General features: G+C 39.5%; 1 protein-coding gene across 6 annotated transcripts in view; it reads left to right on the top strand.

Moving 5' to 3' along the window:
* The window catches only part of VCAN (versican), a 108,197-nt gene that overhangs the window by 13,881 nt on the left and 67,498 nt on the right, over positions 1-26,818 (top strand). For all 6 annotated transcript variants that reach the window (XM_021380775.1, XM_021380774.1, XM_021380779.1 and 3 more), the window contains 4 exons: positions 2,385-2,756; positions 14,020-14,194; positions 14,309-14,436; positions 26,100-26,393. In XM_021380775.1, coding sequence (XP_021236450.1) covers positions 2,385-2,756; positions 14,020-14,194; positions 14,309-14,436; positions 26,100-26,393 — 969 coding nt within the window. The remainder of the gene's footprint in view (positions 1-2,384; positions 2,757-14,019; positions 14,195-14,308; positions 14,437-26,099; positions 26,394-26,818) is intronic.

The raw sequence follows: 26,818 nt of genomic DNA, 5'->3' as shown, positions 1-26,818 counted from the left end.
TAATTATGATATGTGTTTGCTGTCGAGGGTTTCATTCTACTGATGAGAAGACAACAGTTCTTCTAAAGAGGAAATTTCTTCAGGGTTTGGTACTGATATTCTAGATCACAAGTAACCAAAACCAACTCTTTCGAACATTTATTAAAATTCTGTAAGCGTAATTATAACTAGATCATTTTTCATTTAAGAAGTTCCTGTAATATATGTAGATGACAAGAGATCATAATAAAAACTAAATATTTTGAAACTGATTTTAATCTCCCACCTGTGCTGTTTGGCAGTTTTTCCATCACAACTGATAGGATTGAGTATTCATTCTATTTCTCTGGCTCTACCCAAGTGTAATTAAATAAAGTTTCAAGGAATTAAAGGTGATATAAGAGCCAGTGATATGTTCCTACTGTAAATCTTCAAGATAAAACCCACCTGTTACAGTTTTTAGCAATCAGTTGACTCTGGGGAAGTCAAATCTTTATTTCTTTTTAAGCAGTATCTGACTTCCCAAAATTCTTATTTCAGTATTTTTTTTCAAAGTAATGTGTTTGCAATCAAACCTTTTGAACTAGTCTATAGTCTTCCGTAACTTCTACAAGCTTGTCTTCAAGCCTTGTGAATTTTCCAGTCTTACTTTTATGTTGGTCCTGTTTTTGTCATTCACTGTTTTATAAATACATCCTTGCTAGATCTTGCTCAGGTTGTGTGAAGCAATTAGGTTCCGTTTTTTAAACGTGAGTTGTAGCATCTCACCAATCTTGGTTTGCTTGTAAGACTGAAAATCTCACTGCATGTCCAAATCAGAGCGAAGCATCTTGCTGGTAAATCAGCTCAGTTCTGTGCTAACTTTTCAGCTGAGCTTTGGATGCAGTGCAGCTGTATTGGCACAGCACTACACCATTGTTGTTTTACTCTCTCTGGTCTAATCAGTTCTGATATAGCTAGCTTGAGTTTTTCTGCATTGAGTTCCCAAGAATCTTAGCTGAGGTAGGCATGAATGGAAATGATTTGAGGACTTCCGTTCCAACTTCTTGGTCATCCTTGTCTGGGCCAGTATTTTTCTGGTGAGGACTTTGTTATCATAATACATGGCTGTCATACTGATGATTGTTGAATTGAATCTTTTTTAGATGTTACTATTAATGTTTTATTCTAATTATAGTGATCTCCATGTGTTAAAAATCACCAGATTTTTCTCCTGTCTTTTTTTTCTTTCCAAATATTCTGCTCTTTATAGACTGATGGTATTTTTGATGGTAGATAAATAGCTAGATAATTTTTGAGTGCTGGTATCTTGTATTTCATCCTGGTGCCTGGTATTTGCAGACATTTTGTTTCTGAACTTTTTGAATCTTAGTTGACTTCAAATTAATGATTAGCATTTTCAGCCTTTGAAAAAATGTTTGACTGCAGGTCAGTGAAAGAGTAGGTATTCTATTATATGTCAGCCTTTAATCTTCATTAAGCCATAAAATATGGGGAAATAACATCACATAACAACATAAATCCTGTTTTCAGACAGTTGCTGTGTGCAGGTTGGATGAACAGTAGTCAACTTTCCCCTTGGGATATTGTCAGGTGGAAGCATTTCACTGTAAAGTGTTTGCAGCTGGAGATGTCATAAAAGTGATAAAGGTCCTATCAAGTCAAGTTTGAGCCAAGCAGGGACTTTCTGTGTGCTTTTCTTCATTCTTTGCTTTAACGTCCTAAAATACCCTATTTCTGCCATGTGTTAAAGGCCCCTGGGCTACAAGGAAATAATTTTGAAATAATGACAACTTAGCAATGTCACTGGAAAGGCTTTTGTTTCAGCATGTATGCAATAAAAAGAGTTAACCCTTGAAAGAGGAATGGAGTAAGGGATGCAGTGTATGCAAAGTCCTGGGTTGTGCTTTACTTCTAGGACATGAGCTCATGAACAAGCTGCTGTGAGGTAAAACAAGGTGTAAACATCAGTAGCTCTCCTAAGTGCCTGGTTTTGGCCAGCAACAGTGTGAGGTAGCTGGTTGTCTTTCACCAAGTGGTTTTAGTCTGGTGAAGTTTGAAAACGTAACTCTTACAATTCATCTGTCATCTGTAAACTTCAAAACAGTTTCCAGAGGAAGCCAATACCCATACATGTTGCAGTCAGTGACTACAACAAATGGAAAAAATAAATCAAAGAGCAGTGAATTAATTTACCCAGACAGGAAAGGGCTCAGTCAAGGGCTGAGGGTGTTGTTACTCTGTTTTGGCTTACTCTGGTCAGACCTGTTGTAAACCAGCTAGGGTTAGCGGAGTTCAGGTCTTAAAAGTCTGTTAATCATTAAATAGTGGTGAAATGTAACTGTTTCTGATCTTGCTGGTTGCTAATGTGCTATATCCTCTCTCTTCCTTTCCCATTCTTCTAGTTAAAGCAGAAAAAAAAACCCTGGTGAAGGGATCCCTCTCCGGAACATCAGTCCTTCCATGCTTCTTTTCAACGACACCCACCATAGCCTCTAGCTACGCAGCCGAATATCTTCGAATTAAATGGTCAAAGGTTGAACTGGATAAAAGCGGAAAAGATGCAAAAGAAACCACAGTCCTTGTGGCCCAGAATGGGAACATCAAAATAGGCCAGAACTACAAGGACAGGGTGTCTGTTCCAACCCATTCAGAGGAGACCGGCGATGCTTCACTGACTTTCTCTAGGCTGCGTGCAAGTGATGCAGGGGTGTACCGCTGTGATGTGATGTATGGAGTTGAGGACACACAAGGCATTGTATCACTGGCCGTTGATGGTAAGAATTTATTTATTTCATTTGTAGTCAGCAGTAATCCCAGTCAAACTGGTGACAGCTAGTACATATAACTAGAAGGCATTAATATGACCATTTTTAGGAAATTGCTCTTCCTTCACTACTGACTTGTCCCATTCTTTTCTTGGTTATTTTTAAGAATTTTTTCCAGCCTGTATTTTTCGCATTTCTCCTGTACATGTTTTGGGAGGGTACTCTTGGTTCACAGAAAAAATGCTGTTCACTTGTGCCAGTAGTACTTTGATTGGTTTTATATCCTTTACGAGATAAACTCCTACTTTCACAATTACTTTTTTTTTTTTAGCAGGTACCTCTAAAGTTTTCCAAAACCAGACCTTTTGAACCATGGTACATAATGTAATACATCTATCTGAAAATGTTGATGTCTTTATAAGAAGACAGACTTGGCAGACGGAAGCAATTTCTTAATAATTGTTTCTGTAGGATGAACAGAAGCAACTGCTCTGCCCTACTGGAGCTCTATCTGCCTTCTCTTGTCACTTGGCATGTGAGAACATAAACCATCTAAGCTCAAACAGCTCTTTCGGTGATAGAAACGTGAAGCACCAAGGAAGTTTCTTTTGTGTCCATAGTAACAGTTGGATAGGTGGGAGAATCGTCTGCCAAAAGCTGCAGGAAGACAGTAGGTAGAAGGCTGCTAATATGCTTCCCCTGGAAGACCCAGCCCTAAGAGCTGGCTTGCAAGCACTTTAAGGAAATAGCCTCCAAAACTTTGAGAAAGAGAATTGTTCTAGTAAAGAAGCACAAGAGACAAAACTTAAAATAGAGTGTAAATGGCAAAAGAAGCATCTGATCTACTGGCATTTTTCTTCTAAGATCCTGCTTATACAGCACTATGGGTAGACTGTTCCAGAGCCTGGTGCTATATAGCCGTCAGTTTGGCACTAAGCCTGAACTAATAAACTGCTGAAAGGCAGGACATGTTAGCCCAGGCGCTGTGCCATGTAACTGCAAATTCTGGACTGAAATTACTCAGAACACTGGGCTGCATGGATGTACCTGCTTGCATGAGCATTGGTTTGGACTCCACCTTGCACTTCTTTGCACTCACGTGTTTTTTGAAACTTAGATATTTACTCAAGTGACTTGAGTCCCAAAACAAACATTAGGATCTTCTGTTGGAAATCATGGCTTTGGCTAAGATTTTTTGTAAGCTTAGTACTATATTGTTCTTCCACTATGTCTAACCTAACTTTAGCAGTCTTTTGGCATCTGTTCAATGAAAGGTTTTAAAGGTGTGGTCTTAATTTGGAAACACAATAAATCAGTGTAACTATTAATGTCTCTCTAACTTCATAAGCTGTTTAGTGTTAATGGCAAAAGCAAAAGAAATCCTGGTTTGAACATTATTTTTCAGTAATGAATGTACCTGGCATTCCTTAGTCCTTCAGAGTGCTCCCTTGACTATGTATCTGTATCCAGGAGCAGCAGATGTTCACTGCAATAAAATATCAGATGATTTATGGCAATACTTTAGCTTGTGTTGCTGCTGCTGCAGAACACTGCAGTGAGATGCACGGTTCAGATCTTCTTTAAATTGAAGGAAAATTTCATACACAGCATTTTCTTTCTGAAACAACTCTTTTCTGTAATTACTTTTGATGTCAAAATTTGAGGAACAGAACAAGCTATATCTTCACCCACATAGTAAAATAGTGTGGTTAAATTATCATTTGTACACTTGATTTTCCATTTCTACATTAACTTAACAAATATATTTTATCAGACTTATAAAGATTTCACATTAATATTGTTGCTTAAATTTTGTACCCTTACTTCAGTAGGGTTTCAGCATTTTTGTGAGTTCAGCTATAATCTTAAAAAAAAAAAAAGTATGTTAATCACAAACATAATTTGTTTTGATTATGTCATCTTTTTTGAATCTGCACCCCAAAATAATAGCAATTACTGAAGGAGAGATATGTGTTCTTTGTGCATTCTTCATCACCTGTTGTTAGCACAGTATGGGAAAATCTTCTTCATACATTAATTGTGGTAACTTCTGAGCTGAGACCTAGTGTCTTTCAGTACAGCTTTGGTCTTCTCTTCAAAGCAGGGATGATACTGTTGCTTGCATAAAGCTGGGTAAGATTATCACTGATTTTCCTAATGTGCATATTTTATGGTCATGGAATGAAAGATAAAATGCATTTGTGTAGCACTCATTCTCTGAGGTCTGAGCAAGCACTTTTTGCTTCACCTTTTCAGTGGATTGATAGTGTATAGACAAAGCAGTTACTATGACTCTGCTAATATTACAGTAAACTTCTTGATCATATGGCTGAACCCCACACAACTAACTTATTGGAGATTTTTGCCAGCTTCGCTCTGTGGGGACATTTTAGAGGTGAGAAGGAATGTTTCTGATGCTTCAGGAAGAGCAGGATCATAGAATTGTAGAATCATAGGGTGGCTCGGGTTGGAAGGGACCTCAAGGGTCATCAAATTCCAACTCCTCTACCACAGGCATAGTTACAAATTGCTAGATCAAGCACTAGATCAAGTTCTAGTGCTTGGAACCGCCAACCTCCATATCTAATACTAGACCAGGCTGCCCAGGGCTCTATCCAGCCTGGCCCTGAACACCTCCAGAGACAGGGCATCCAAAACATCTCTGGGCAGTCTATGCCAGCACCTCACCACCCTCTCAGTGAAAAACTTCCCCTTGACATCTAATCTAAATCTTCCCTCCTTTAGTTTAAAACCATTCCCCTTTGTCCTATTGCTATCAACCTGTGTGAAAAGTTGATTTCCCTCCTGATTATAATCTCCCTTTAAATACTCTATTTCAATTCTTTAAATGCCAGCACTGTTCTGCTGACAGAAAGTCATAGAAAGAGAGAACCACAAGGACATGCTTGATCACTTCAAATCTAGTTCCTTTTGTACTGCAGATAACCGTGTTACATGTTGTGTTATATGCCTTCATTAATGCCCAAATCAGTCAGGACTGTCCATCCTGCTTGAATGAGTGCCTGCCTCTCCATGAATGAGTTGTCAGGCACTTTGCATGTTACATCCCAAAGATCATGGAATCACAGAATGGTTTGTGTTGGAAGGAACACTAAAGCCCATCCAGTTCCAAACCCCTGCATGGGCAGGTTGCTACCCACCAGATGGGGCCCCATCCCATCCAACCTCACCTTGAGTGCCTCAAGGGATGGGGCACCCACAGCTCCTCTGGACAGTTGTGCCAGGGCCTCACCACTCTCTGAGTAAAGAATTTTCCTCTAATATCTAATCTAAATCTCCTCTCTTTTAGTTTAAAGCTATTCCCCCTTGTTTATCACTATCTGCGTATGTAAAATATTGGTCTCTCTGCTGTTTAGAGTTTCCCATAAAGTACTGAAAAGACTCAATGAGGTCTCCCTGGAGCCTTCTCTTCACCAGGCTGAACAATCCTAGCTCCCTCAACCTTTCTTCATAGGAGGGGTGCTCCAGCCCTCTGATCATCCTTGTGGTCCTCGTCTGGACCCACTCCAGCAGCTCCATGTCTTTTTTGTGCAGGGGTCCCCAGACCTGTATGCAGTACTCCAGCTGGGGCCTCACAAGGGCAGAGTAGAGGGGAACAACCACCTCCCTCTCCCCGCTGGCCGCCACTCTGTTGATGTTCCCCAGGATACAGTTGGCCTTCTGGGCTGCAAGCTTTTTGGCTGCCAGAACCCCCAAGTTCTTCTCAGCAGGGCTGCTCTCAATGTGTTCTTTTCCCATTCTGTACTCTTTTTTGGGATTGCCCTGACCCAAGTGCAGCACCTTGGTCTTGTGCTTGTTGAACCTCATTGTGTTCTCATAGGCCCACTTCTCCAGCCTGTCCAACTCCCTTTGGATGGCTTCCCTTCCTTCTGTTGTATCAACTGTACCACTCAGCTTGGTGTCATCAGCAGGCTTGCTGAGGGTGCACTCAATCCCACTTTCAATGTCACTGAAAGTCAGCAGGGCTAGGCTGAACTGTACCCCTCATGTTAATTTTCACTTTATAGCTGGTGAAAGCTTAAGACAGAAGTGTGAAATGCTTAATTTTAGTTGCACAGGAAGCTTCAGGGCTGCCAGATGCATACCCTGTTTAGTTAATGGCAGTCATGGGTTCTCCTTGAGGCTGGGGAAGGAGTCTGCGTCAGCAGCTCTACAGTGTTGCATAGTTTCATCATGCTGGATACCTTATTTTCCGTTACTAGTTGTAAGACATTTTTTCCTTGCACCCTGCTTGTTGCTATAATTACATCAACTTCTCAGACAGGATGATTTTTTGTTCATAACATATCTAGCAGTCTACAGTATTATGTACTTGGACCTCTTACAAAAAGTGGAATATGCGGAACACTTAATTCATATTTGCTTTTCCTTTGAGATGTTGCATCCTCTTTACATTATACTGTTTGAAAATTTCTTTTTCCCATGAGCAATTCTTCTTTTACAGCTGTTGAAATTTTATTTTTCTATGGTGTTTTGACCTTATATTTAGGATCCTTCTTGTTATTGATATTATTAAACCCACATCATAAACAAGCCCATGTTAGGTGTCCATAGCAGTTGGACTTGATCTTTGTAGGTATTTTCCAACTGAATTATTCTATTTTACTATCACTGTCTTTGGAAACCTATTTTGCCATTGTTCTTAGTTGCTTCCTTGTTGCTGTTACCCCAAAATGCCAAGTATCAAGAGCCTTCAAGTACTGAGGAAAGATTGTTTTCCTTTCTCCTTAGCTGGCATAGAGCTCTCTCCATTCCCACTTCAAGCTTCTTTTTGACGTAGATGGGATTTCAGCTGCATCCTAGTGCAGATGTATGGATAGAGACAGTTTAGAGGTTGATTACCAGCAGGCAATGATCTTCAAGCCTTCTGACCATCATCCCTGAGTGTTCAGTCACCCACTAATAATTTATCAAGTTTCACAGCTGTGACTTGGGTGATGGGTCTGAAGTCAGGAGACATGAAATCAGGGCAGAATTTGCTTTATCTTCAGTGATTTAAAGTCAGGTGTCTAGACTAAGCTAAGCACTCAGCTCTTCTCTGATTGGAGTTCTGGGTGAGATGAGCTCTCTGGCAGTCCTCATTCCTGTTCCCTGGTCAGAGAGACTTAGACAGACAGTGTAAACTAGACTCATAACCTTCAGGAGCAAACAGTGGTGAGTTTGAATCCACAAAGGGTTTAATAAAAAGTGCGGCTGTACCTCTCCATGTTTATTCCATTTCTGTAGGTATAATAACATCCACTTGTATAAAAAAGATTTAAGATTCCTTATAAAATGCTGATCTGGAAGTGTGGAATAACAGTACTCCATTCTCAAACATAATTGAACATTTAATGGAACTGTTGTTTTTTGTAGTGCTATGAGATATTAAAAAGCAATATATTTGACCAAGTGTAAACAAAATGAAAGGATCTGAACTAACCACTCACTTGAGCCAGTTTTTGGTTATTTACCTTGGAGGTGCCTGCACGTTTAGTTGAAGTGACAAATGTGATCCTTCAGTTTTCTTGCTCTTTTTGAAAATCTTGTCAGAGAGTATTTTTCAGCAATAATGTTACCCTTTTCTTACTGCTATCCTGGGAGTCCACTGCTTTCATGGGCCTTCTTTTGTTAGCTTCTACTTGAGTCCACTGTTTGAGATGCTTTTTACAAATCAGATTTTAGAAGAAAGCCAGTAAGGAAAATCCTAGGCTTAAAATACTGACCTCCTTAATGGGAAGAAGCAGCAATTAGGGAGGCAGAGTAGACTGTAATTCACAATTTCATTTTTATGCAAACTCTTATTTTTTGCAGGCATTATAATGATAATAAATGGATGTTGTTTCCAATGTGGGAACACTGCCTCTCAATTGTGCCCTGAGCCCTAAGAGATTGTGTGTTGACAACCTAATTGATTTATTCTCTCTAAAGCCAGAGCTCCCCTTTATTAGCACTGAAGTATGGTGTTTGAAGAGATGGGGTTTTGTAATCTTTTAGATTTATCGGTCTTAAATCCTTATCACCTGTTGATGTAGAAATTCCATACTTCCTTGATAACTAAATAAAAATGGGCTGCTGCATTTTTAAGCTTATTCTTTACTCTCCTAAGGAAGTGCTGGTAAGGGAGATAGAGGTTTCTTAGCTATGAGGTAAAGAGCTGAATATATAATGGCTGTCAAAGGGAGGGGAGGGGAATTGACTTCTATGCTGAAATACCTGGTTCTGTGTGTAGTGCACCTAGGAAGTGGGAATGAAGATGCTGTGATCCATCTGCCACAGCCCTGGCACAAGGACTTGGGAGATGGCAGCTAATGCTGCAAATGATTTGGGGCCAGGCTGAGGATCTGCAGAGGATCACGTACCTCCTCCCATAAAAAGATAATGCAGATGCTGATATGCATGGCTACGCTGATTTTTATCCTATCAGTCGTCTCATACTGTGAGGGCAGTTTTGAGAGGGTATGTATTTCTTGTAATTTATTTTTTTAACAATTTAACAATAGCAGTGGCTTGGCCTCACTGAGTGCTTGTGTGTCCAAGTACGTAGTTGTGCAGAGGTAACAAGGCAGGTAGGTGATCTAGGCTTTCTGTTCAGAGGTGATGCAGGTGTGGTAACCAAGACGTCCACTTTGACAAGTCATCCCTGAGAAGAATGCAGTTCAGGCTCAGCATCAACCACCTTTCTTCTCTGAACCAGCTTGTTTGGAGGGGCCTGTGTACACTTGCATGCTGCTGCTTTACTCTGTGAGGATGGAGGCAAAGATTTTGGGCAGAGGAGTGATGTGCGAGTTGGTGCAAGAAGTCTTGTCCTTGGAGAGCCAGCAAGTGGAGCTGGATGGTTGGTTTGTGCTTTTTCTTTGCATGCAGAGAGGATCCTGGAGGCATCTGGCATCCAAGATGCTGTGGATGCAATCCAAGCCTGCTCTCAGGTTGCCAGAGCCAAAGATCGGAGTCACAGGATGGTTGCAGAGCCTGGAGTGGGGAACAGAGATGACTTATTGCAGGAAGCTCAAAATACCATCCTATTCGTTCCTTTGATGCAGTACTCTGCCCTGTTGCCTCTGTTTTGGATTGTATTTGCAATGTAAGTTGTTTTCTGCATAAAAGCAAGGAGGATCACCAAATTTGTTTAGCACTCTTTTAGCTTTGGGATTGAGAGATGCTTGAAGGGTCTGCACCACTTTGACTAAGACCTGAAAATAAAAATGAACAGAACAACCACTACCATCATTATCTTTTCTCTTTACATATTCTTTGCGGTATGAGACTACTTTTGAAGTTCAGTCTTTGTGTGACTCCAGGCAGGCAAGTTACAGCAGCATGAGCTCACCAGTGAAAGCTGTTGTTTATTAGCCACAATAAAGCAGGAAGTGTCTTGAAGGAGCCCTTCCCTCTAGTTCTAGGGAGCGTTGCAGCTTTCCTGGCAAGCGATAAAACAAAGCTGCAACCCAAAGGTGTGAAACCACAGTATTAGTCTTTTACTCAGGAAGGTCCTAGTTTGTTAAGTGAAACACTTCATGCTTTCCTTCTTTGGTGTAAGGCAAATATAAGTGAATAAAAGACATTCCCTCTTGCTCAGACAGCAGAACTGAATTTTGGATACTGCAAAATACTTTCCTGTGAGTGCTCTTTTTTGCAGACACTGCTGCTCCTTCCTGTAATTAAACTGACTTTGCCAGATGTTCAGTGACAACATTACGCTGTTGTAGTCTGTTTTCCAGTTGCTTTATTTGTTCCTAGGACAACTCCTCCCTTGCCTTTTCTTTCAGAGGGCAAGTGGACAAAGGGGAAAAATCCTTTACAAATGTTTTAAAGTGCAAGAACTCGGACAATGGATTTTGTCCCCTTCTCTCTGTCTAACTGAAACAATGAAAGTCCTGCACTTTAATCTTCTTAGCCCCAGGGGGTCTTCTAATTATTGCAGCTGTTGCACAGGCTTATACATACTGATGTCCTCCTTCCCATTCATCTTGGAGGCTCTTTTATGTCCATTGGCTCCTCACTGGAAATGGAAGAACCTTAAACTCTGAGAACAGGTGAAGTTTACCTTTTGGATCTGGGTGAGGAGAACAAAGCATTCCCCAAGTTCCTTTCTGGGATTTACAAATGACCAAAGGCATTTTCTTCGCAGCTTCTTTAAATTGATGGTAGCGTTAACTCTTCAGTCCTGCCTTACTAAGATAATGCAAGGTCCACATGTATGCCATCAACAAGGGCATTGATTGCTTTCAGTTTGTAGGAAATAAGGGGCAAGATAACTGCTTGTTGAGAACGCATTCATATTTAGGCAGCTTAAAGCTTTAAAATAATGTGAGTTCAGAGAAGTATGTTGCCTTCTCCTGCTAAGTTAATAAGCCTTTCTCTGATTTTATGGAAAAGCAGTGTTCTTGTGCCCGGATGAAGTCATGTTACATCAGTTAAGTGAACTTGCAGGGGGAAAAAAAGTATTAGAGGAAATGAATCTAAATCTGTATAAAATATGTTTTAATTAGAATTAAAACAACAAGCCAAATGAGGAAATTACTTCACATACTTGTGCATTTCTGGTTTGACTGTATAACAGTCAGTGTCAAATATTGTATACTGCTGGTACAATAACAATAACAGTGAGGCCAAGTTGGACAGCTTGTGAATAATACCATGACCAAACAGGTCAATTGAACCTCAGAATTTTTATTTACTGTTGTACCACTGAATAGAGTCTTACTGATTTATACCAGCAGGTATTTGGCCCGGAGTATTGATTGTGTTACAGAATACCCAGTATATTAAAATAAAGCTCTTAAATCTCCAATTAATATTTTTGTTATTTTCAACTTTTAAATTCCAAAAGTAATTAGTTGCCATTACCTTAACATTTTGTGTTGTAAGGCAGTGTGCTGTGATGGACATGTGATAACGAACTGGATGGTTTTGGAGTAAACAAAGCCAAAATACTGCTACACGCATGCTTATATGTATACAAACAAATACATATAGATAAAGCTTTGCATAACTTAAAGCAGCACAAATGATCTGTAAATTTGCCTGAAGCAGGCAATGGAAGATGACTTAGAACAGACAAAGTGTAGGGGCATAAAAGCTTGTAAATCTCTCTCTCTGACATTCCCTTTCTGTGTCTGCCAGTACTGAGGGTTTACATTAGTAAGAACATATGCTTCCTTGAGGCTGTGCCGTAGCGCGCAGGCCATTGGAGTGCTGTGGTCCTCATCTGTACCGTTATGCTTGGTCTTCTCATTCTCAGGAGAGAAGAAAGGTGCCCACTGGAAGTTGTCCCTGATTTTTGCTAACTCCTGAAGTCTGCCTAGAAAATTGTTTGGAAGGATGCTAGAGGGCCTGGGCCAAGTAACTTGCTGAACTAATCTAGCAATTTAACAGCCACGATGATGGAATTGCAGGCGCCTGGAATACTTAATTTACGAATATAAATGTAGCCATAATTTTTTGTGATCTGCTCTTCACTTTGGGCTTTGCCAGTTCAGCATTTGAAACTGAAATTACTTTGCTGCTTGGAAGAAGCACTGCGTATTATGTATTCTGTTAGTGACTCAGAAAATGTATTTTAAGGGGACAGTAGTGACCTATGAGGTTCCAGGTAGTGACTGCAGCTGGTGTGTGGGTCCATAGTAAAGTTGAAATTTCTGGTGCTTCTTCTTCCGTTTCCTGTTTCTCTGCCAGAAGCTTTGATGAAAATTGATGTCTGATGACTGACATTTGAACTACCTGTGTGTGAGTACACATAATGAATTCTATTATTGTTTGAGAAACTTCCTTAGCAAACCACAATAAAGAAAAAAAATAGTAACTTCTGCTTATTGTCCATAGTTAGACCTTTAATAATAGGATAATTTTACTAAATTAATCTTTATGAAGAAAACCTACTATTTCTAAGTATGTTCCAATTTGGTCAGTTTACTAAGTTGCTCATAGTGCTACTTATTTGTAAGTTATCAGATTTCCATCTTTCAACAGTGTACTAATAACAAAGACTTGTCATTAAATTTATTACTGCTCCAATGCCACCATTTTCCAGGTCATATAACAGCATGCTGTTTCCTCATCGAGAAGTATTCCAATAAAATAATCAGAAAAAAGAACATTTTATGATTTATTTTTATTGTTTATTAGCAGTTCTGTGTAGTGGATGATTTATGGTGCTATAATGCTTCTGAAGATTTTGATTGAAATAAATTTGAAGTTAGATGTTATTTTTCAACCATCATCAGAAGGCATCCTTTTGGTGACAAACTGTAAAAGACATTGGCTATGGGGAGGGATGTGACTTGGCCAGATGGAATATCTGTTGCTTGCCATCTTAGAATTGCTGCTCTTTATGGATTGTTTTCGGTGTACATGTACATGTACTACTGTTGCCAAATTGAGTGGGAATCATAAGTGTATGGAAAACAGAATGTGGCTCCTTGACAGAACGCGTCTTAACCAAAACCATCTTAACTCTGCCCTGATATGTTCATGTAATTTTGGAAGTTGTCTAGATTCTTTCCAGAACCAGAAAGGCCATAATAAAAGCAAGCTTTGTTTTGTCTGTATCACTGGTACTGTGTGCAGGAAAGCCTAGTTATGAAAAATAGGCCAACAAACATATGTTTATAAATGTTGTATTTGCAATAATCTGTGAATGCGTAGGATCAGACACCAGGGCCTTCACTGACGATCCAGCCTGCATCAGAAGAACAAACTGTTTGGTGTGTCCACTGGCTGCATGCCTCCCTGTGGCTGGCAGACCTCAAACACTCAAGGGATGAACCCGTTCACTCTTGGCACTTCTGCATGCAGTTACTGTGGCTCGCTGCTTCTGAAAGTCTGGTTTTAATTCCCCTTTTTCCAGTGATTAGGCATCTTTAGTCTTGCCTGGTCACACGATTTGACTTGCAATTGGATGGGCCAACAAGCCAGTGTGTCATGTAGTGCCAATAGCATATGGACATACTTCAGTGTGCATTCTTCCTTTTAATCACAACGTTCCATAATATAATACTTAAGTGAAAATGCTTACATGATTTAATTACTTTTTCAGAGTATGTTGAATATAATTCCAACTATTAACAAGATAGGGTGTCATATAGTTACTGGTAGTAGCCACTAGAGGGGGGGGTGTAATTCGAATGATGGAATATCTCAGGCTTCTAGTGTTTTAATTGTACCCATCTGTTTTTACCATTGTAACAATTTCCAGGTAAAGTTACAATATAATGATGATTGCGGAGATGATGCAAGATGTGTCAGTAATCTGAGTTTGTTATCTTTTCAGGTGTAGTATTCCACTATCGTGCAGCCACCAGCAGGTACACTTTGAATTTTACGCAAGCTCAGCAGACTTGTCTGGACAATGGTGCTGTCATAGCAAGCCCAGAGCAACTGAAAGCAGCGTATGAAGATGGATTTGAACAATGTGATGCTGGCTGGTTGTCTGATCAGACTGTTAGGTGAGACATTTAAAAGGCACTTTGACCAAATTTCCCCAAATTAGTTTACTTAGCCTGTACAGAGTTAATGTTCTGACTTATCATATTAATAAATATTGACATGCTGCATTTCAGATATCCAATTAGACATCCAAGAATTGGTTGCTTTGGCGATAAAATGGGAAAGAAAGGAGTTAGAACATATGGGCGTCGTTTTCCTAATGAAACTTATGATGTGTATTGCTATGTGGAACACATGCAAGGTAAGATAGGTCCATATTTATTCTGCATGACAAATTTCAGAATAACTTGGGGTTCCAGCGTGGAAAGGCAAAGAAATAAGTTCTGTGTACAATGCATTTTGGCAGTTTTGAATCTGAAGAGAATTGCTGAATGAAGTGAACCTATAGATTGAGGTGTACTGGACCTTAATTAAGAACAGATGTGAATTCTACGAAGAGACAGTCAGATTTAAAGCTGCTATAGTTCATGACAGCAGCTCACACAAAACTGGTGTTGAAATATGTTATTTTTTGGATGTTGTAAAAGGGTTTTCAAATAAATGCATAAAAAGTTTGAGAAACTGTGTATTTGTTTTATGTGTATATAAAGATGGGTATAATACAAATACTGCTAAATATATTATTTAAGTTTGGCATGTAATTGAGGTTTTTGCATGTCCTGAACATGAAGTTAGAACGATATTTAATTGAAATCCAAGTTTAATCTTTTTTTAAAGAGAAGCATCTCAACATCAGAAAGACAAAAACAAGCATTAACTTTCCATTGAGGATTAGCATCTTTAGTTAAATTATTTGCAGTTCTATAGTATAACCTTAGTCTTTGCAAAAGTTGCTAATTAAATGGTTCTAATGCAGCAGAGAGATTATGATTCTGCCACATACTGATTACAAGCCATGGATCATGATGTGAAATCCATGGTACTTCATGATCTGTGATGAGACTCTGTGATCAGTCTCAGTTCAACAAAGGGTTGGATGGTGAAAAGAAAAAACGTTAGATTTTCCTATGATTGGTCTGTTCTCATATGTAGAGAATAAGAAATATGTCATATTTCTTCTGTGTTGGCAGATCTTTATTCCATATCAGTTTCACTGTTCTTTTCTAAAAAAATACTTTTAGTTCCTATCTGTAGATTTTTTGAGCTGATGCTTGACTGATACATGTTTGGTTTACTGTGGTTAGTGAACAATAAGTCAGCTATGGTTTTGAGTAAAATCTACCTTTTTGTAAGTACATATTAAGGTACTAATTGCTTATTTGTACTCTATACAAGAGCAGAAATAAATTAAAGCATGCAAAATTTTCTCCTGATAATGACTGCTGGAGACCTTAGTCATTGAAATCAAGTGTGCATTTTTCTCTTATATTTAGAAGCTGACTGGTCCCAGTCACTTTTAAAAAGAGTTATCAAATACAATAAATACAGGTCTTGCCAAGACTATAGAATCGTAGAAATACTGAATCACCAAGGCTAGAAAAGACGTACAAGATCATCCAGCCCAACCATCCGCCTACCACCAATATAACCCCACTAAACCATGTCTCTCAACACCATGTCTGAATGTTTCTTGAACACCTTCAGGGATGGTGACTCCACCACCTCCTGGGCAGCCCATTCCAGTGCCTGACCACTCTTTCAGAAAAGCAGTATTTTCTAACGTCCAGCCTGAATCTCCCCTGGTGCAACTTGAGGCCATTCCCTCTCGTCCTATCACTAGTTACATGAGAGAAGAGGCAGACCCCCACCTCACTACAGCCTCCCTTCAGGTAGTTATAAAACATGAAAGCTTGGGAACTGAAAATTAAGCAATGGAATTTCACTAATGCTCAGTATTATCTTAGTTTTACTTGTGCTTCATCTGTGTCTGTCAGTGGACAGCTTGCTTGAACATGTAGAATCCGTAACACTCATCCTCCATAAATCTGTGATAGAATTCAATTCTGAATCAAATCTTGAATCTAGGCTTATACATTCAAAATAGGTTGTTCCTAGCTTTCAGAAGCAGTTTTGACAAATCTGTATTGTTCTGGAATGAAGAACTGATGTGTTCTTCAAAAATGAATCTTCGTTTCCCTCTTAAGTACAGAGAAGTGTTATAATATGCAGAAGCTCATCCTGGATCCCACTCCATCAGACCCACATCTTTTATTGTGCTGGAGACCCCAGAACTAAATATAGGTGGCATCTCACGGGAGTGCATTAGAGGGAAAGAATTACTTCCCTCAACCTGCTGGTCAGGCATCTTTTGAAGCAGATCAGGACACACGCCTGTCTTTCTGGGCTGCAAGCACACATTGCCAGCTCATGTTGAGTTTTTTCATTATGACCCCACAGTCCTTCTCTGCAGTGCTGCTCTTGATCCACTTATCACCCAGCTTATATTCATGCTTGGAATTGCCCCAGCTCAGGTGCAACACCTTGCACATGGCTGTGTTGAACTTCATGAGGTTCACACAGGTACCTCTAAAGCCTGTCCAGGTCCCTTTGGATGGCATCCCTTCGTTATGTTCTATCAGGATTGCACTGTGCTGCTGAGTGTCATCTGCAAACTTACTGAAGGTGCACTTGATCCCACTGCCTATGTCAACAAAAATGATGTTAAATAGTACAGATCCCTGAAGAAGACCACTTATCTCTGGTCTCCATGTGGACACTGAGCCACTGACTGCAATCCTTTCCATAAAGCCAATTCCCCAGAGTGGTTAATCTGTCAAATCCACATCTCTCCAATTTAGATACAAGAATGTCACATGGGACAGCATCACATGCTTTCTGCTAGTCCAGATAGATGATATAATTTGCTCTTTCCTTATCCACAAATGCTGTTAGCCCACTGTAGAAGGCCACAGAATTTGTCACGCAGAGTTTGCCCTTTGTGAAGTTGTATTGCCTGTCATCGGTTACCTCTCTGTTTTCCATGTGCCTTAGCATAGTTTCCAGAAAGATCTGCTCTGTGATCTGGCACAGGAGACTGGCTGGCCTGAGATTTGATAGGTGTTTCTTTTTGCCTTTTTTAAAAATGGGGGTTATTTTTCTCCTTTTCCAGTCAGTGAGAACTTCACTGGGCTACCACTGCTTTTCAAATACGGTGAGAATAGCGGATGGTGGCCTAGCAACTTCATCTGCCAATTTCCTCAGGTCCCTTGGATGCATCTCATCAAGTCCTGCGGACTTGGACACCTTTAGTTTCTTTAGGTGGTCTCAAACCTTATGTTCTTCTACAGTGGATGCTCCTTCATTCTCCCAGCACTGGCCTTTGCTTTCTGTGACGTGGATGATAGGGCTAGAGCATTTGTCAGTGAAGACTAAGGCAAAAAAGCTGTTGAGTACCTCAGCATTCACTACAGCCTGAGTAACAAGGTCTCAGGTTTCCTTCTGGACAGGGCTCACATTTTCCCTGCACTTTCTTTTATCATTGACATACTAGTAGCAGTCTTCCTTGTTTCCCTTGACCTCCTTGGCCAGATTAATTCTGATTTAACTCTGTCAGGACTTAGCTTTCCTACTCTGATCTGTGACTGCTTGGACAATGTCACTGTATACCTCGCAGGATACCTGTCCTTGCTTTCAGTCTCTATAGGCTTCCTTTTAGTGTTTGAGTTAGTCCAGGATCTTCTTGTTCATTTTAGGCCTCCTGGTGTTTTTGTTTGACTTCCTCTTTGTTGTAATGTATTACTACTGAGCTTGGAGAATGATTATTGAGTACTAGCCAGCTTTATTGGGCCTCTCTTCCCTCCAAGTACTTTACCAAACAGATCGCTGAAGAGACCAATGTCTACTCTCATGAATGCAAAGCAGCAAGCTTGCTCTATGCCCTCTATATTGTCCTAAGGATCTTGAACTCTTCATTTCAGGGTCACTGCAACTGTGCCCTTGATCACATTCCCCACTGGCCCCTCCTTGTAGGCCCCTTCTACACCTCTCCTCATTGGCTCCTCTGTCTCTTGGAGGAGGAAGTTATCATCAATGCACCCCAGAAATCTTCTGGATTGCTTATGCCCTGCTGTCTTGTCCCTCCAACAGATATTGGGGTGTTTGAAGACCCCCATGAAGATCAAATGGTCACAGAATGGTCTCAGCTGCTGGAGTGTGTGGATTATGTTCATATATAATTGTATTGCTATGCAAAATATTTTACTGTAGTAATAAACTGAATCTGAGAAGAGGGGAGGGTTCCTACTAGCTCAGTCACAGTTTTACCACTGACTTCAAGAAAGTGCAGTCAGATCAATACTGAGCACATAATAAAACTTATCCTTAAGCTGTCTGTTTATGTAGCTGAAAAGTCCTTTATATGAAGAGGCAGCTGTGGTGGAGAAGATAATTGCCAGTTAACTGTACAGTCTCAGCCCACTGCAGAGGGATTTTGTTGCTTCTGTCAATCAATTTTAATGCCAGATTATTAGATTATTTCAATAACTAACCACATTTTTTTTTTGTCTATTTGCTCAATTTTCAATGAACTTGAGTCAGAAAATAGTACCTACAAGTCAGAGGTAGTGTTATATGGTATAGATATCTTATACTGACATGGAAGGGAGTTAATTTATTCTCTTGGTGAAGAGGAACAGATGCAGTACCATGTTATGGTATAATACAGGATAACTTTTTTCCACTGACTTCATGCAAACCTGTGCCTCCAAGCCAGACTTCCTTTTTAAGAAAGAGCTGTGGAGCCAAGATGGCTTTGTCTAAATAACAGAAACAGAGTGGCTTTTTTTTGTTGTTGTTTTTGTTTTGTTTTGCTTTGCTTTTTTTTTTTTTTTTGTAAGAACAAATGATAATTTTAAATGCAGAACTTGTTTGAAGTTACATCAGTGGGGTTACTTTGCAACTATTCATCTGCAGAAGACAGACTAAGTTTATCTAAACTGCCAGCAAAAGTTTTTGGAAAGTGAACACTGCAGAAAAACAGCTCCTGCATTTTGTCTCCTGTATTGTAGCATGGTCCTCCATTGGTGGAAAATTTAGCAATTCAAGATTTAAGTTTTAGTCAAATTTCTCATTTCCCTATTTACTCCACCTTAGGTTTTTTCTGTAAAGCGCAACTCATCCCTCATACTGAGTGCTGTCAACACTTCATTAAAAACAGCTGATACTTAGCATATTGTAGAACTGTGCTTAAACATGATTATTTCCATCCAAATTTGAAAGTTCTTATCTGCATAGTCTGTTCTGTTTCAATGCCAAATCTAATACTTGGGCTAAATATGTCCTTATTCAGAGAGCTCATGTCAGGGGGATGACTATTCATGGAATAAGATAGTTATTTGATTAATGATATCAAAATCTAGGCCATAATGAGATGTCAGCATGGAAGTCATTGAATAGTTAATGATCTGTTGGCCAATACTAGAGATATTGTTAGCCTAGAAGGCCATAAATGGTGGTAGGAATACTTAAAATACATTGTAGTATAGATTTGTATTGCATTTGCAGTGCTAATTTGGGTAGTTACACTGAGGATTTGTAGGAGTAACACCATTTCAGTTTTCTTTCTTCCTGGCCATATAAGTTAGCCAGAAACTTGGATTTCTCCTTGAAACACAAAAAAATAGCTTAAATTAAAACCAGTTGTCTAAACTAAATCTTGCTATTTCCTTGCTCTAAGGAAAGCCATAGAAATTAAAGACTGCACAGTTACACATAAAATATTTTGAGTTTTGCTTAAAAACAAACAAGAACACGGAATAATACTTCTGGGAAGGATTTTAAATTTCTGAGCTCCTAGTGATAAAAATAAGAATGTGGTGATGAAATCTGGAGTTAAAATCTTATTAAATACGTAGTGAGCTTGCGGGTCTTACTGTACACTCATATATTTCTAATTCTTTGTATTTCATTGCATATTTCAGTATGCTAAGTGTTTAAAAGAATTAGAATATCTTTACATACAAGAGAAGATTCATAAATAAGAGCTTAATCTAAAGAGATTCAGTGCCAAAGCTTTGGACATAACAGGTCCTCCAAACACCTCTAACTGAAATATGTCCAGACCAGTGTCTGCTGTAGGAGACTCCCTTGAAAGATGGTTGATGAGGAATGAGGAGTTCCATTCTGTCTTCAGATAAGGTTGAATATGATTGATTTGACACTGATATAGTGTCAGAAATAGAGACAAAGTGAAATCTAATCACCAAAGCCTAATGATGAAGTGAGGGACTGTGAAAGTGTGCTGCAGAGCCAAAGCACAAACTACTCCATGCACCATCATCTTCTGGCCAGAGCCAGTTAGAAGCCATATATGTCTATTGAGCATATATAATATACAGATGGGAAGCCATGCTAACAAAGTTATTTTTGGGTGGCTATGGGGAAGATTATGAAGTCTCCTTTTCATGCACCATTTTCAGATCCCCAGTGAGTGTGGGGAAGAAAAAGAAAACAAAACCAGATGTCATTTAAATACTTTCCAATTAGCCTCATGCATTTTTGCGATTGTCATGGAAATTTGTGTGAGAACAATAATGATTTAAAAGGTCATGGTCTAAAATACAGCTTCAGGTGTGAAGTCTCTTTTGTGTTTTGGGCAGCTGAAAACCTTCTCTAGAATCCATTCTGACTCTGGAGCAACAATTGGATTTTAAAAAGGAAGCACAGAAAATGATCTTTTCTTCTCAGTTCAAGGCCCGTGATATGGCCACAGTTTTTGCATTGGTATTCACAGGACATGTCTCCAGCCTTGAACTATGTGACTTAATGAAGATTTTAAGGATACAAGAGTTCTCAAGAACCCAAGTAGTGGAAACTAGATAAAAAGTAATGCCATGCTGCTTTTTATGCATGATGTGGTATTTGAGCTCTGAACATGAGAAGTCTTGTCTTTAGGGAGATCCAAAAATCCTGACTTCTGAATACTTTCTGTGAGAGTAAAGCACAAAAAGGAAAAAAAAAATCATATGGAGTTCAAAGTTCATTTTTTTGCCTTTGTATGAGGCAGTGACACTACAGCAAAGCTCTCTAAGGGTATAGCAGTTGCCAAGGTACTCTGCATGCTTGAGGGCAAGCCGATGGGAAAAGTATACCCTTCCGGTCCTGTCAAGTGCAGTAGACTCCTGTTCAGCCTGCGATTTTGCATAGAACGGATCTAAGATAATCAGGAGAGTTTAATTAAATCATTACCGATGTATATCAAAAGAAATCAACTAACTTGTTCTAACGTGTAAGGGAAAATGACTTCAGCTTGTCTAATGTTCTGCTTTAAAATTCAGTGTAGCTGCTTATGTCTTTGTGATAAAATGTTCAAGGCAGCATAAGTCTGTCTGTTTTCTCTAAATAAACTTGAGTGAAGCTGTACATCCAGGCTGGTTTTCCAGGTTTTCCTTTCCTAGAAAGCATTTCACCATTGTTTGGGCTGCTGTTAAGGATACTTCTTTACTAGTCTGGTGTATCAGAGAAGAAGCCTTTAGCAGAGGCAGAATGGAGGAAAAGAAGTGCAGCTGAGACAACAAATCTTGTCTGTGCAGCTTGGGAAATGAAGGCTGACTCAAGAGCTGGACTAATAAACAAGTTAACTATACACAGCATCTAAGGACACTGTCTGTGGTAAAGACAGATGAAACTTCTCAGGTCCATTTTGGCCCAGATGCGTATGTGCTTTTTTTTCCAGAGTAAGCAAAACAAGGGTAGTGGTCTCTTGTTGTCTTCATGCGCTATGTATATTGGTAGGGTAGATGTAGGCAATAACTCTCCCTTCATGGTGCACAAGCAGTCTGATAGCCCTGCTGGTGTCTGTGTTTTGCAAGGGTCTTTTGGCCAAAGAAAGAGAGAAGGAGAAAATGAAATTTCTTGGAAACTGTTAGTTTCTTGTGTATTTAATATTCCCCTGGATTTTCTTGATTTTTCCCTTTGTCTTTCTTTAAATGACACTGATGATAGTGGAAGCTGTAGAATCTGGGTGCCTAGCCACAAGATTGGTGAATGCTTGTGAATTCTTCTTCCCTGTGAGTGTTGCAGAATCCCAGATGGGACATTGTTAATGAAGAGTCTTGTTGCTCTGGGAGAGTAAAATGGGCAAAAAGGCTAGCAGTATTAAACATTGATAGATGTAAGGGTCTTTTGGTCATTCCCCCAAAGTGGATTGGATAACAGGTAGGACACTCAATAGGTGGTTGCCAGCCACCATCAGCACCAGTTGGTGTGCTACCACATGTGTCTACAGCATATTCAGTGAGAGACTCACAGCTTCTCTTGTAAACTTCTCTGCAGTCTGGGGAAATCCTTCAGACATATGTAAAACTGCTGTCATGGACTTGCATGTGATGTCTTCCTGTGCAAGTGTAAGTGGCTTGTTTATCATTTTGTTGTGCCTGTCACACTGGGTGAACCTGGGGGGTTGATGCTGTACTCTGGGAGAAGAGTGCCACATAGCCAGGCTCAAATTGCTACTCTAGGAAATAGCAGCATACCAATCCCTTAGTTGTGGTTTCATCTATTGGGAGATAAATAACTGGTGAGGTCTGTGCTGGAGGGCTAAATCTACCTTCATTACTTTTGCCCTAGTCAATACATGTTGCATATTGACCTCTGGCTATGCCTGCCCTTATTTCTGTGCTTGCTTTTAAGATGTGTGATTCATGAAATTCATACTTACAAACATGCCCAGCTCAGTGTGATGTCTCTGATGAGAGAGGATAAGTGAACTTGCCCTCGAAAGAATGAAGCTTGCTATAAAACTAGCTGATAAGTTTGTGGGTTTTAAGCTTTTTCCTTGGGGGTTCCCATGAATCAGCTTTTGTCTTCAAGACAAAAAGCTTTCCTCAATTTGTTTGATGTGTTTGAAAGAGGGAAGAAGCAATAAAGAGGGAAAAAGGCAGCTAGTATGGAGAGCAACATGACTTCAAACCAAGTTCTCTTTCTCATGGAAAGCACAGGTTTACAGTGAAGTAGGACCAACACTCTTTTCACATACTATGAACTGAATTTCCACTCTGCAGCGGGGATAGAAATGCAGGGAAAAGAAGTGGGGGATTATTAAATAGTCCTTCCAGCACGTGCACCGGAAGTTTCAGTAATTTGGTAACCATTACTTTCTGACCAAGTACTAATAATGTCAGAGGAGTGACAGATAGCAAAGTATCTGATCTAAATGTAGAGATGGGAGACTTCTGTATGATCTGCAATAGTGTAAGGCTGGTTTTAGGAAATACAGGACATTTTACATCCCTGCACATTCCAAGTGATTGCACTCAGTATACACAAACAGTGGGTCTTGATGAATTGTTTCTGTGTTCCATGGGTCAGCAGATCCCTGAAGTGCAAAGAATTCTGTACACACATCATTCATGACCACAGTGTCCTGCAGGTGAGATGCGTGGGAAGGATTGTGCAGACTCTCTCATCACGTGTTTTTGGGCTGCTGTAAATGAAACTGATACTATCCGCTTGATGAAGAATATTGAGCACTGCTTTCTATTCAAGTGCTTGACAAAAGACAAACCTTTCCTCTTTTTTTTTTTTTTTTTCTCCCAACGTGGATTTGGAATCAGATTGTAAGACAACGTTTAAGAGTTTTTGAATTTATGTAGGAAGGCCTTTATTCAACCTTTGCTTTTTTTTTTTTTTAAACATTTTGTCCCAACAATTATTACACACATCAAGTACACACTCAAATAAACATATGGAACGTAAATTCATTTTTAAACTGGACAGCCAAATTGTGGAGTCATATCTGCTAGCATAAATGACTGGTATTTGTTTGGAATCTGACTTTTGCACTTTAATGGATTGTTTTTAAACAGGAATTCTGGAATCGTAGCAAATCACTCTTCGAAACAGTTGCAAGCCACTGAGTTTTAACATGTATTTACTCTTTTTCTTTGTCATCAGTGTTCTTGAAATACATGAATCACATGTGATTAAATGGAAAATAAAAGCATTTTGCTGATTGTTCTGGTACCTTTTTACATTCTTTGTGAATTCATCTTCAGATTTTTTTTTAATATGCCAAATAGGTAGCAAAGAGAAAGTGTGACTTTAACTTTGCTTGCTGAACTGTTCTAGTTAGACTGCATTTTTTCTTAAATATGTGGATTTTTTTTATAATCAGATTTTTCTGGTAAGATACCCTTTGACAAAGATTGTGTCTGTATTGGTACAGATGGCTTCAAGAGATGAACCAAATAAGTTGGTGTTGCATCAGTAGAATTGATTCACTGCAGACATACCACTCTCCTTTTAAAATTGCAATATTATCAATATAGCATGTACAGACAAATTTGGGTGTATGTCGATGTAAAAATCTTCCTGAGCATTTTGGGTAAGTTCTTTGCAACCTTCAGAGCAACCTACATAATTTCTGTATGTGTCATGGCTGCTACGTGAGCTCATAGTCCTCAGAGAAGAGGGATTTGTTCTACGGAGGTATTTAATGACATTGGCATTGGGATGGTGTTGTGGGATAACTGCACCCATCATTCTGTGTTGGCCATGATACCAGATCTGCCCCATGATGTAAAAAAGCTGTCTTCTGCAGATGTGTGTAATAAAAACATGTATTGTCTTTGTGATCTGGAGAGGTGGATGAAGCATTCTGGTACTTCTGAGGGTGAATGATTCTTCACTTTCTTTATCATGAAGTGTGCCCGATAGACATGGTCTGTCCTTCAATTGCTACTTTACCTCTAAGTTAGAAACACGCTACCAACGTGTATAAAGAAACTTACGCTGTGGAATTGATATTACAGCTGTAATAACAACCCAGAGTTTCTACCTTGGAGGAAAAAGAGAATTGGCATGTTGCCTTCTTTCACACTTGCATTCCTTTCAAGCTTGAAGCAAGAGTAATATGTGAATGAAATTGCTTGGGGTGATGTAGTCTGTCTGCCTTTTGTGAGGTTGCCTTGAGACAGCTGCTGAGGTAGGACAGGTCACATGTCCAATGTGAATAAGCGGTACTGTCCTGTGACAGTGGTTAACTGTGTTCTGGTCAGCATAGAAGGGGTGGGGAAGAGAATTACTATCTTGTAACAAATATTTTGAGTTTGCACTGTTTTCTGCAGATAAATGTGTTGATTTTAAGTTTGATCAGTACTTTCTGAAGCCTGAGCAAAAACTAGAAAGAAGTCAGTTTACTTCTTCATTCCCAGGACAGAAAGATCGGAGCCTTGATTTTGTTTATAGTGTTTGTGTGAACAAGGCAACAAATCAACCACACAATGACTATTTAACTCTGAAACAAAATATTAGACATACTGTTTGTTTTCAGTCTCTAACTGAGAGGTTATAAAGTGCAAATTACTATTTGATGGAAACAAAACTATAGTAGGGGTAGTCTAGGTTAATTTGGCTTTTTCACAAAAAGAGCTTTGTGCACACAACATATCTAGTGCATTCCCTCATCTGTGTTTCCCCATAAGGCAAGAGCAAGACTGATGTAAATATGACATTTGAAGCTGCCGTGAAGCAGACAGGGAAGAGCATTTGCTCTTTGTCTGTGTCCCAAATGAGATTTTAGTGATGACTAAAAAGGTCAGGTAAAAGGCTTGCAGATGTAAAGGATTTGTTATACTGAGAAAGTAAATTCTGTTGGGCTGGATTTAATTTGCGACGTTGACTTGGAAAGTCTGCTCCAGCAGAGGTCACAGAGGAGCTTCAGGGCTCTTGTTACCGCTGCCTAGAGACTCAATCTCCAACCATGATGTAGGTAATTGTGTATAGTTTGAGCATAAATCCTTGGGCTTTCTGGTAGGCACTTTTTCATACAAAAATATGAGATTTTGGTTTTCTGTCTGCTTTTTTTTTTGTTGCTGTTCATTTGTTTTGAGCAAAATGCTAAGCAAAAGCTATCCAAGCAAAATGTGAAAGTAAACTTGCAGGACATGAACAGGATGAGGGAAACTAAGTTGACTAGATCATGGAATTTGATACTCAGTCTTTATTGTCTTTGTTTTCTTCCTGTAGATGAAGTTGTTCATGTTTCAGTTCCTGAGAAGCTCACCTTTGAGGAAGCAAAAGAGTTATGTCGGAAAAGAGACGGTGTTCTTGCTTCTGTTGGGAACATGTATGTTGCCTGGAGGAATGGCTTTGACCAATGTGACTACGGCTGGCTGGCGGATGGAAGTGTTCGATACCCCGCCTCTGTGGCTAGGCCCCAGTGTGGTGGAGGTTTACTTGGGGTGAGAACCCTGTATCGCTATGAGAACCAAACAGGCTTTCCTTACCCAGATAGCAAGTTTGATGCCTACTGCTATGAACGTAAGCTTTTTTTAGTTATAATTTTCAGTTCACTCACTGTTCTAAGTCTGAAAATTGTTCAATATAATATGTTGTGTTTCAGTTCTTGAAGTGCACGAGTCCTTAAAAAATGTTTTATCACTATGGCTTTAAAAAAAATAGTAAGAGAAAAGCCAAACTAAAACAAATGTCTTAAAGTAACATCTTGGCACATTGATGCAAAATTTTAAGGTAAGATTTCAGCCTGCTGAGTACTGTTGCATTTGTGCAGTGATACACAGTATCCATAATTACCCTGGGACCTGGTACTGTGGAATACTATGTAATTCAGTGCCTGATTGAGCCCCGGTATCTTCTGTGTAGGCAACCAACATGAGAACAGAAAAAATGTCTTCCTTGACCAAGTGAATGACTACAATCTAACCTGATACTCTGTTCCAAGTCAT

This window comes from Numida meleagris, chromosome Z (assembly GCF_002078875.1).
Source record: "Numida meleagris isolate 19003 breed g44 Domestic line chromosome Z, NumMel1.0, whole genome shotgun sequence".
Taxonomy (NCBI): Eukaryota; Metazoa; Chordata; class Aves; order Galliformes; family Numididae; genus Numida; species Numida meleagris.
Note: the sequence above shows the minus strand (reverse complement) of the source record. Positions and strands in the feature narration are given on the sequence as shown.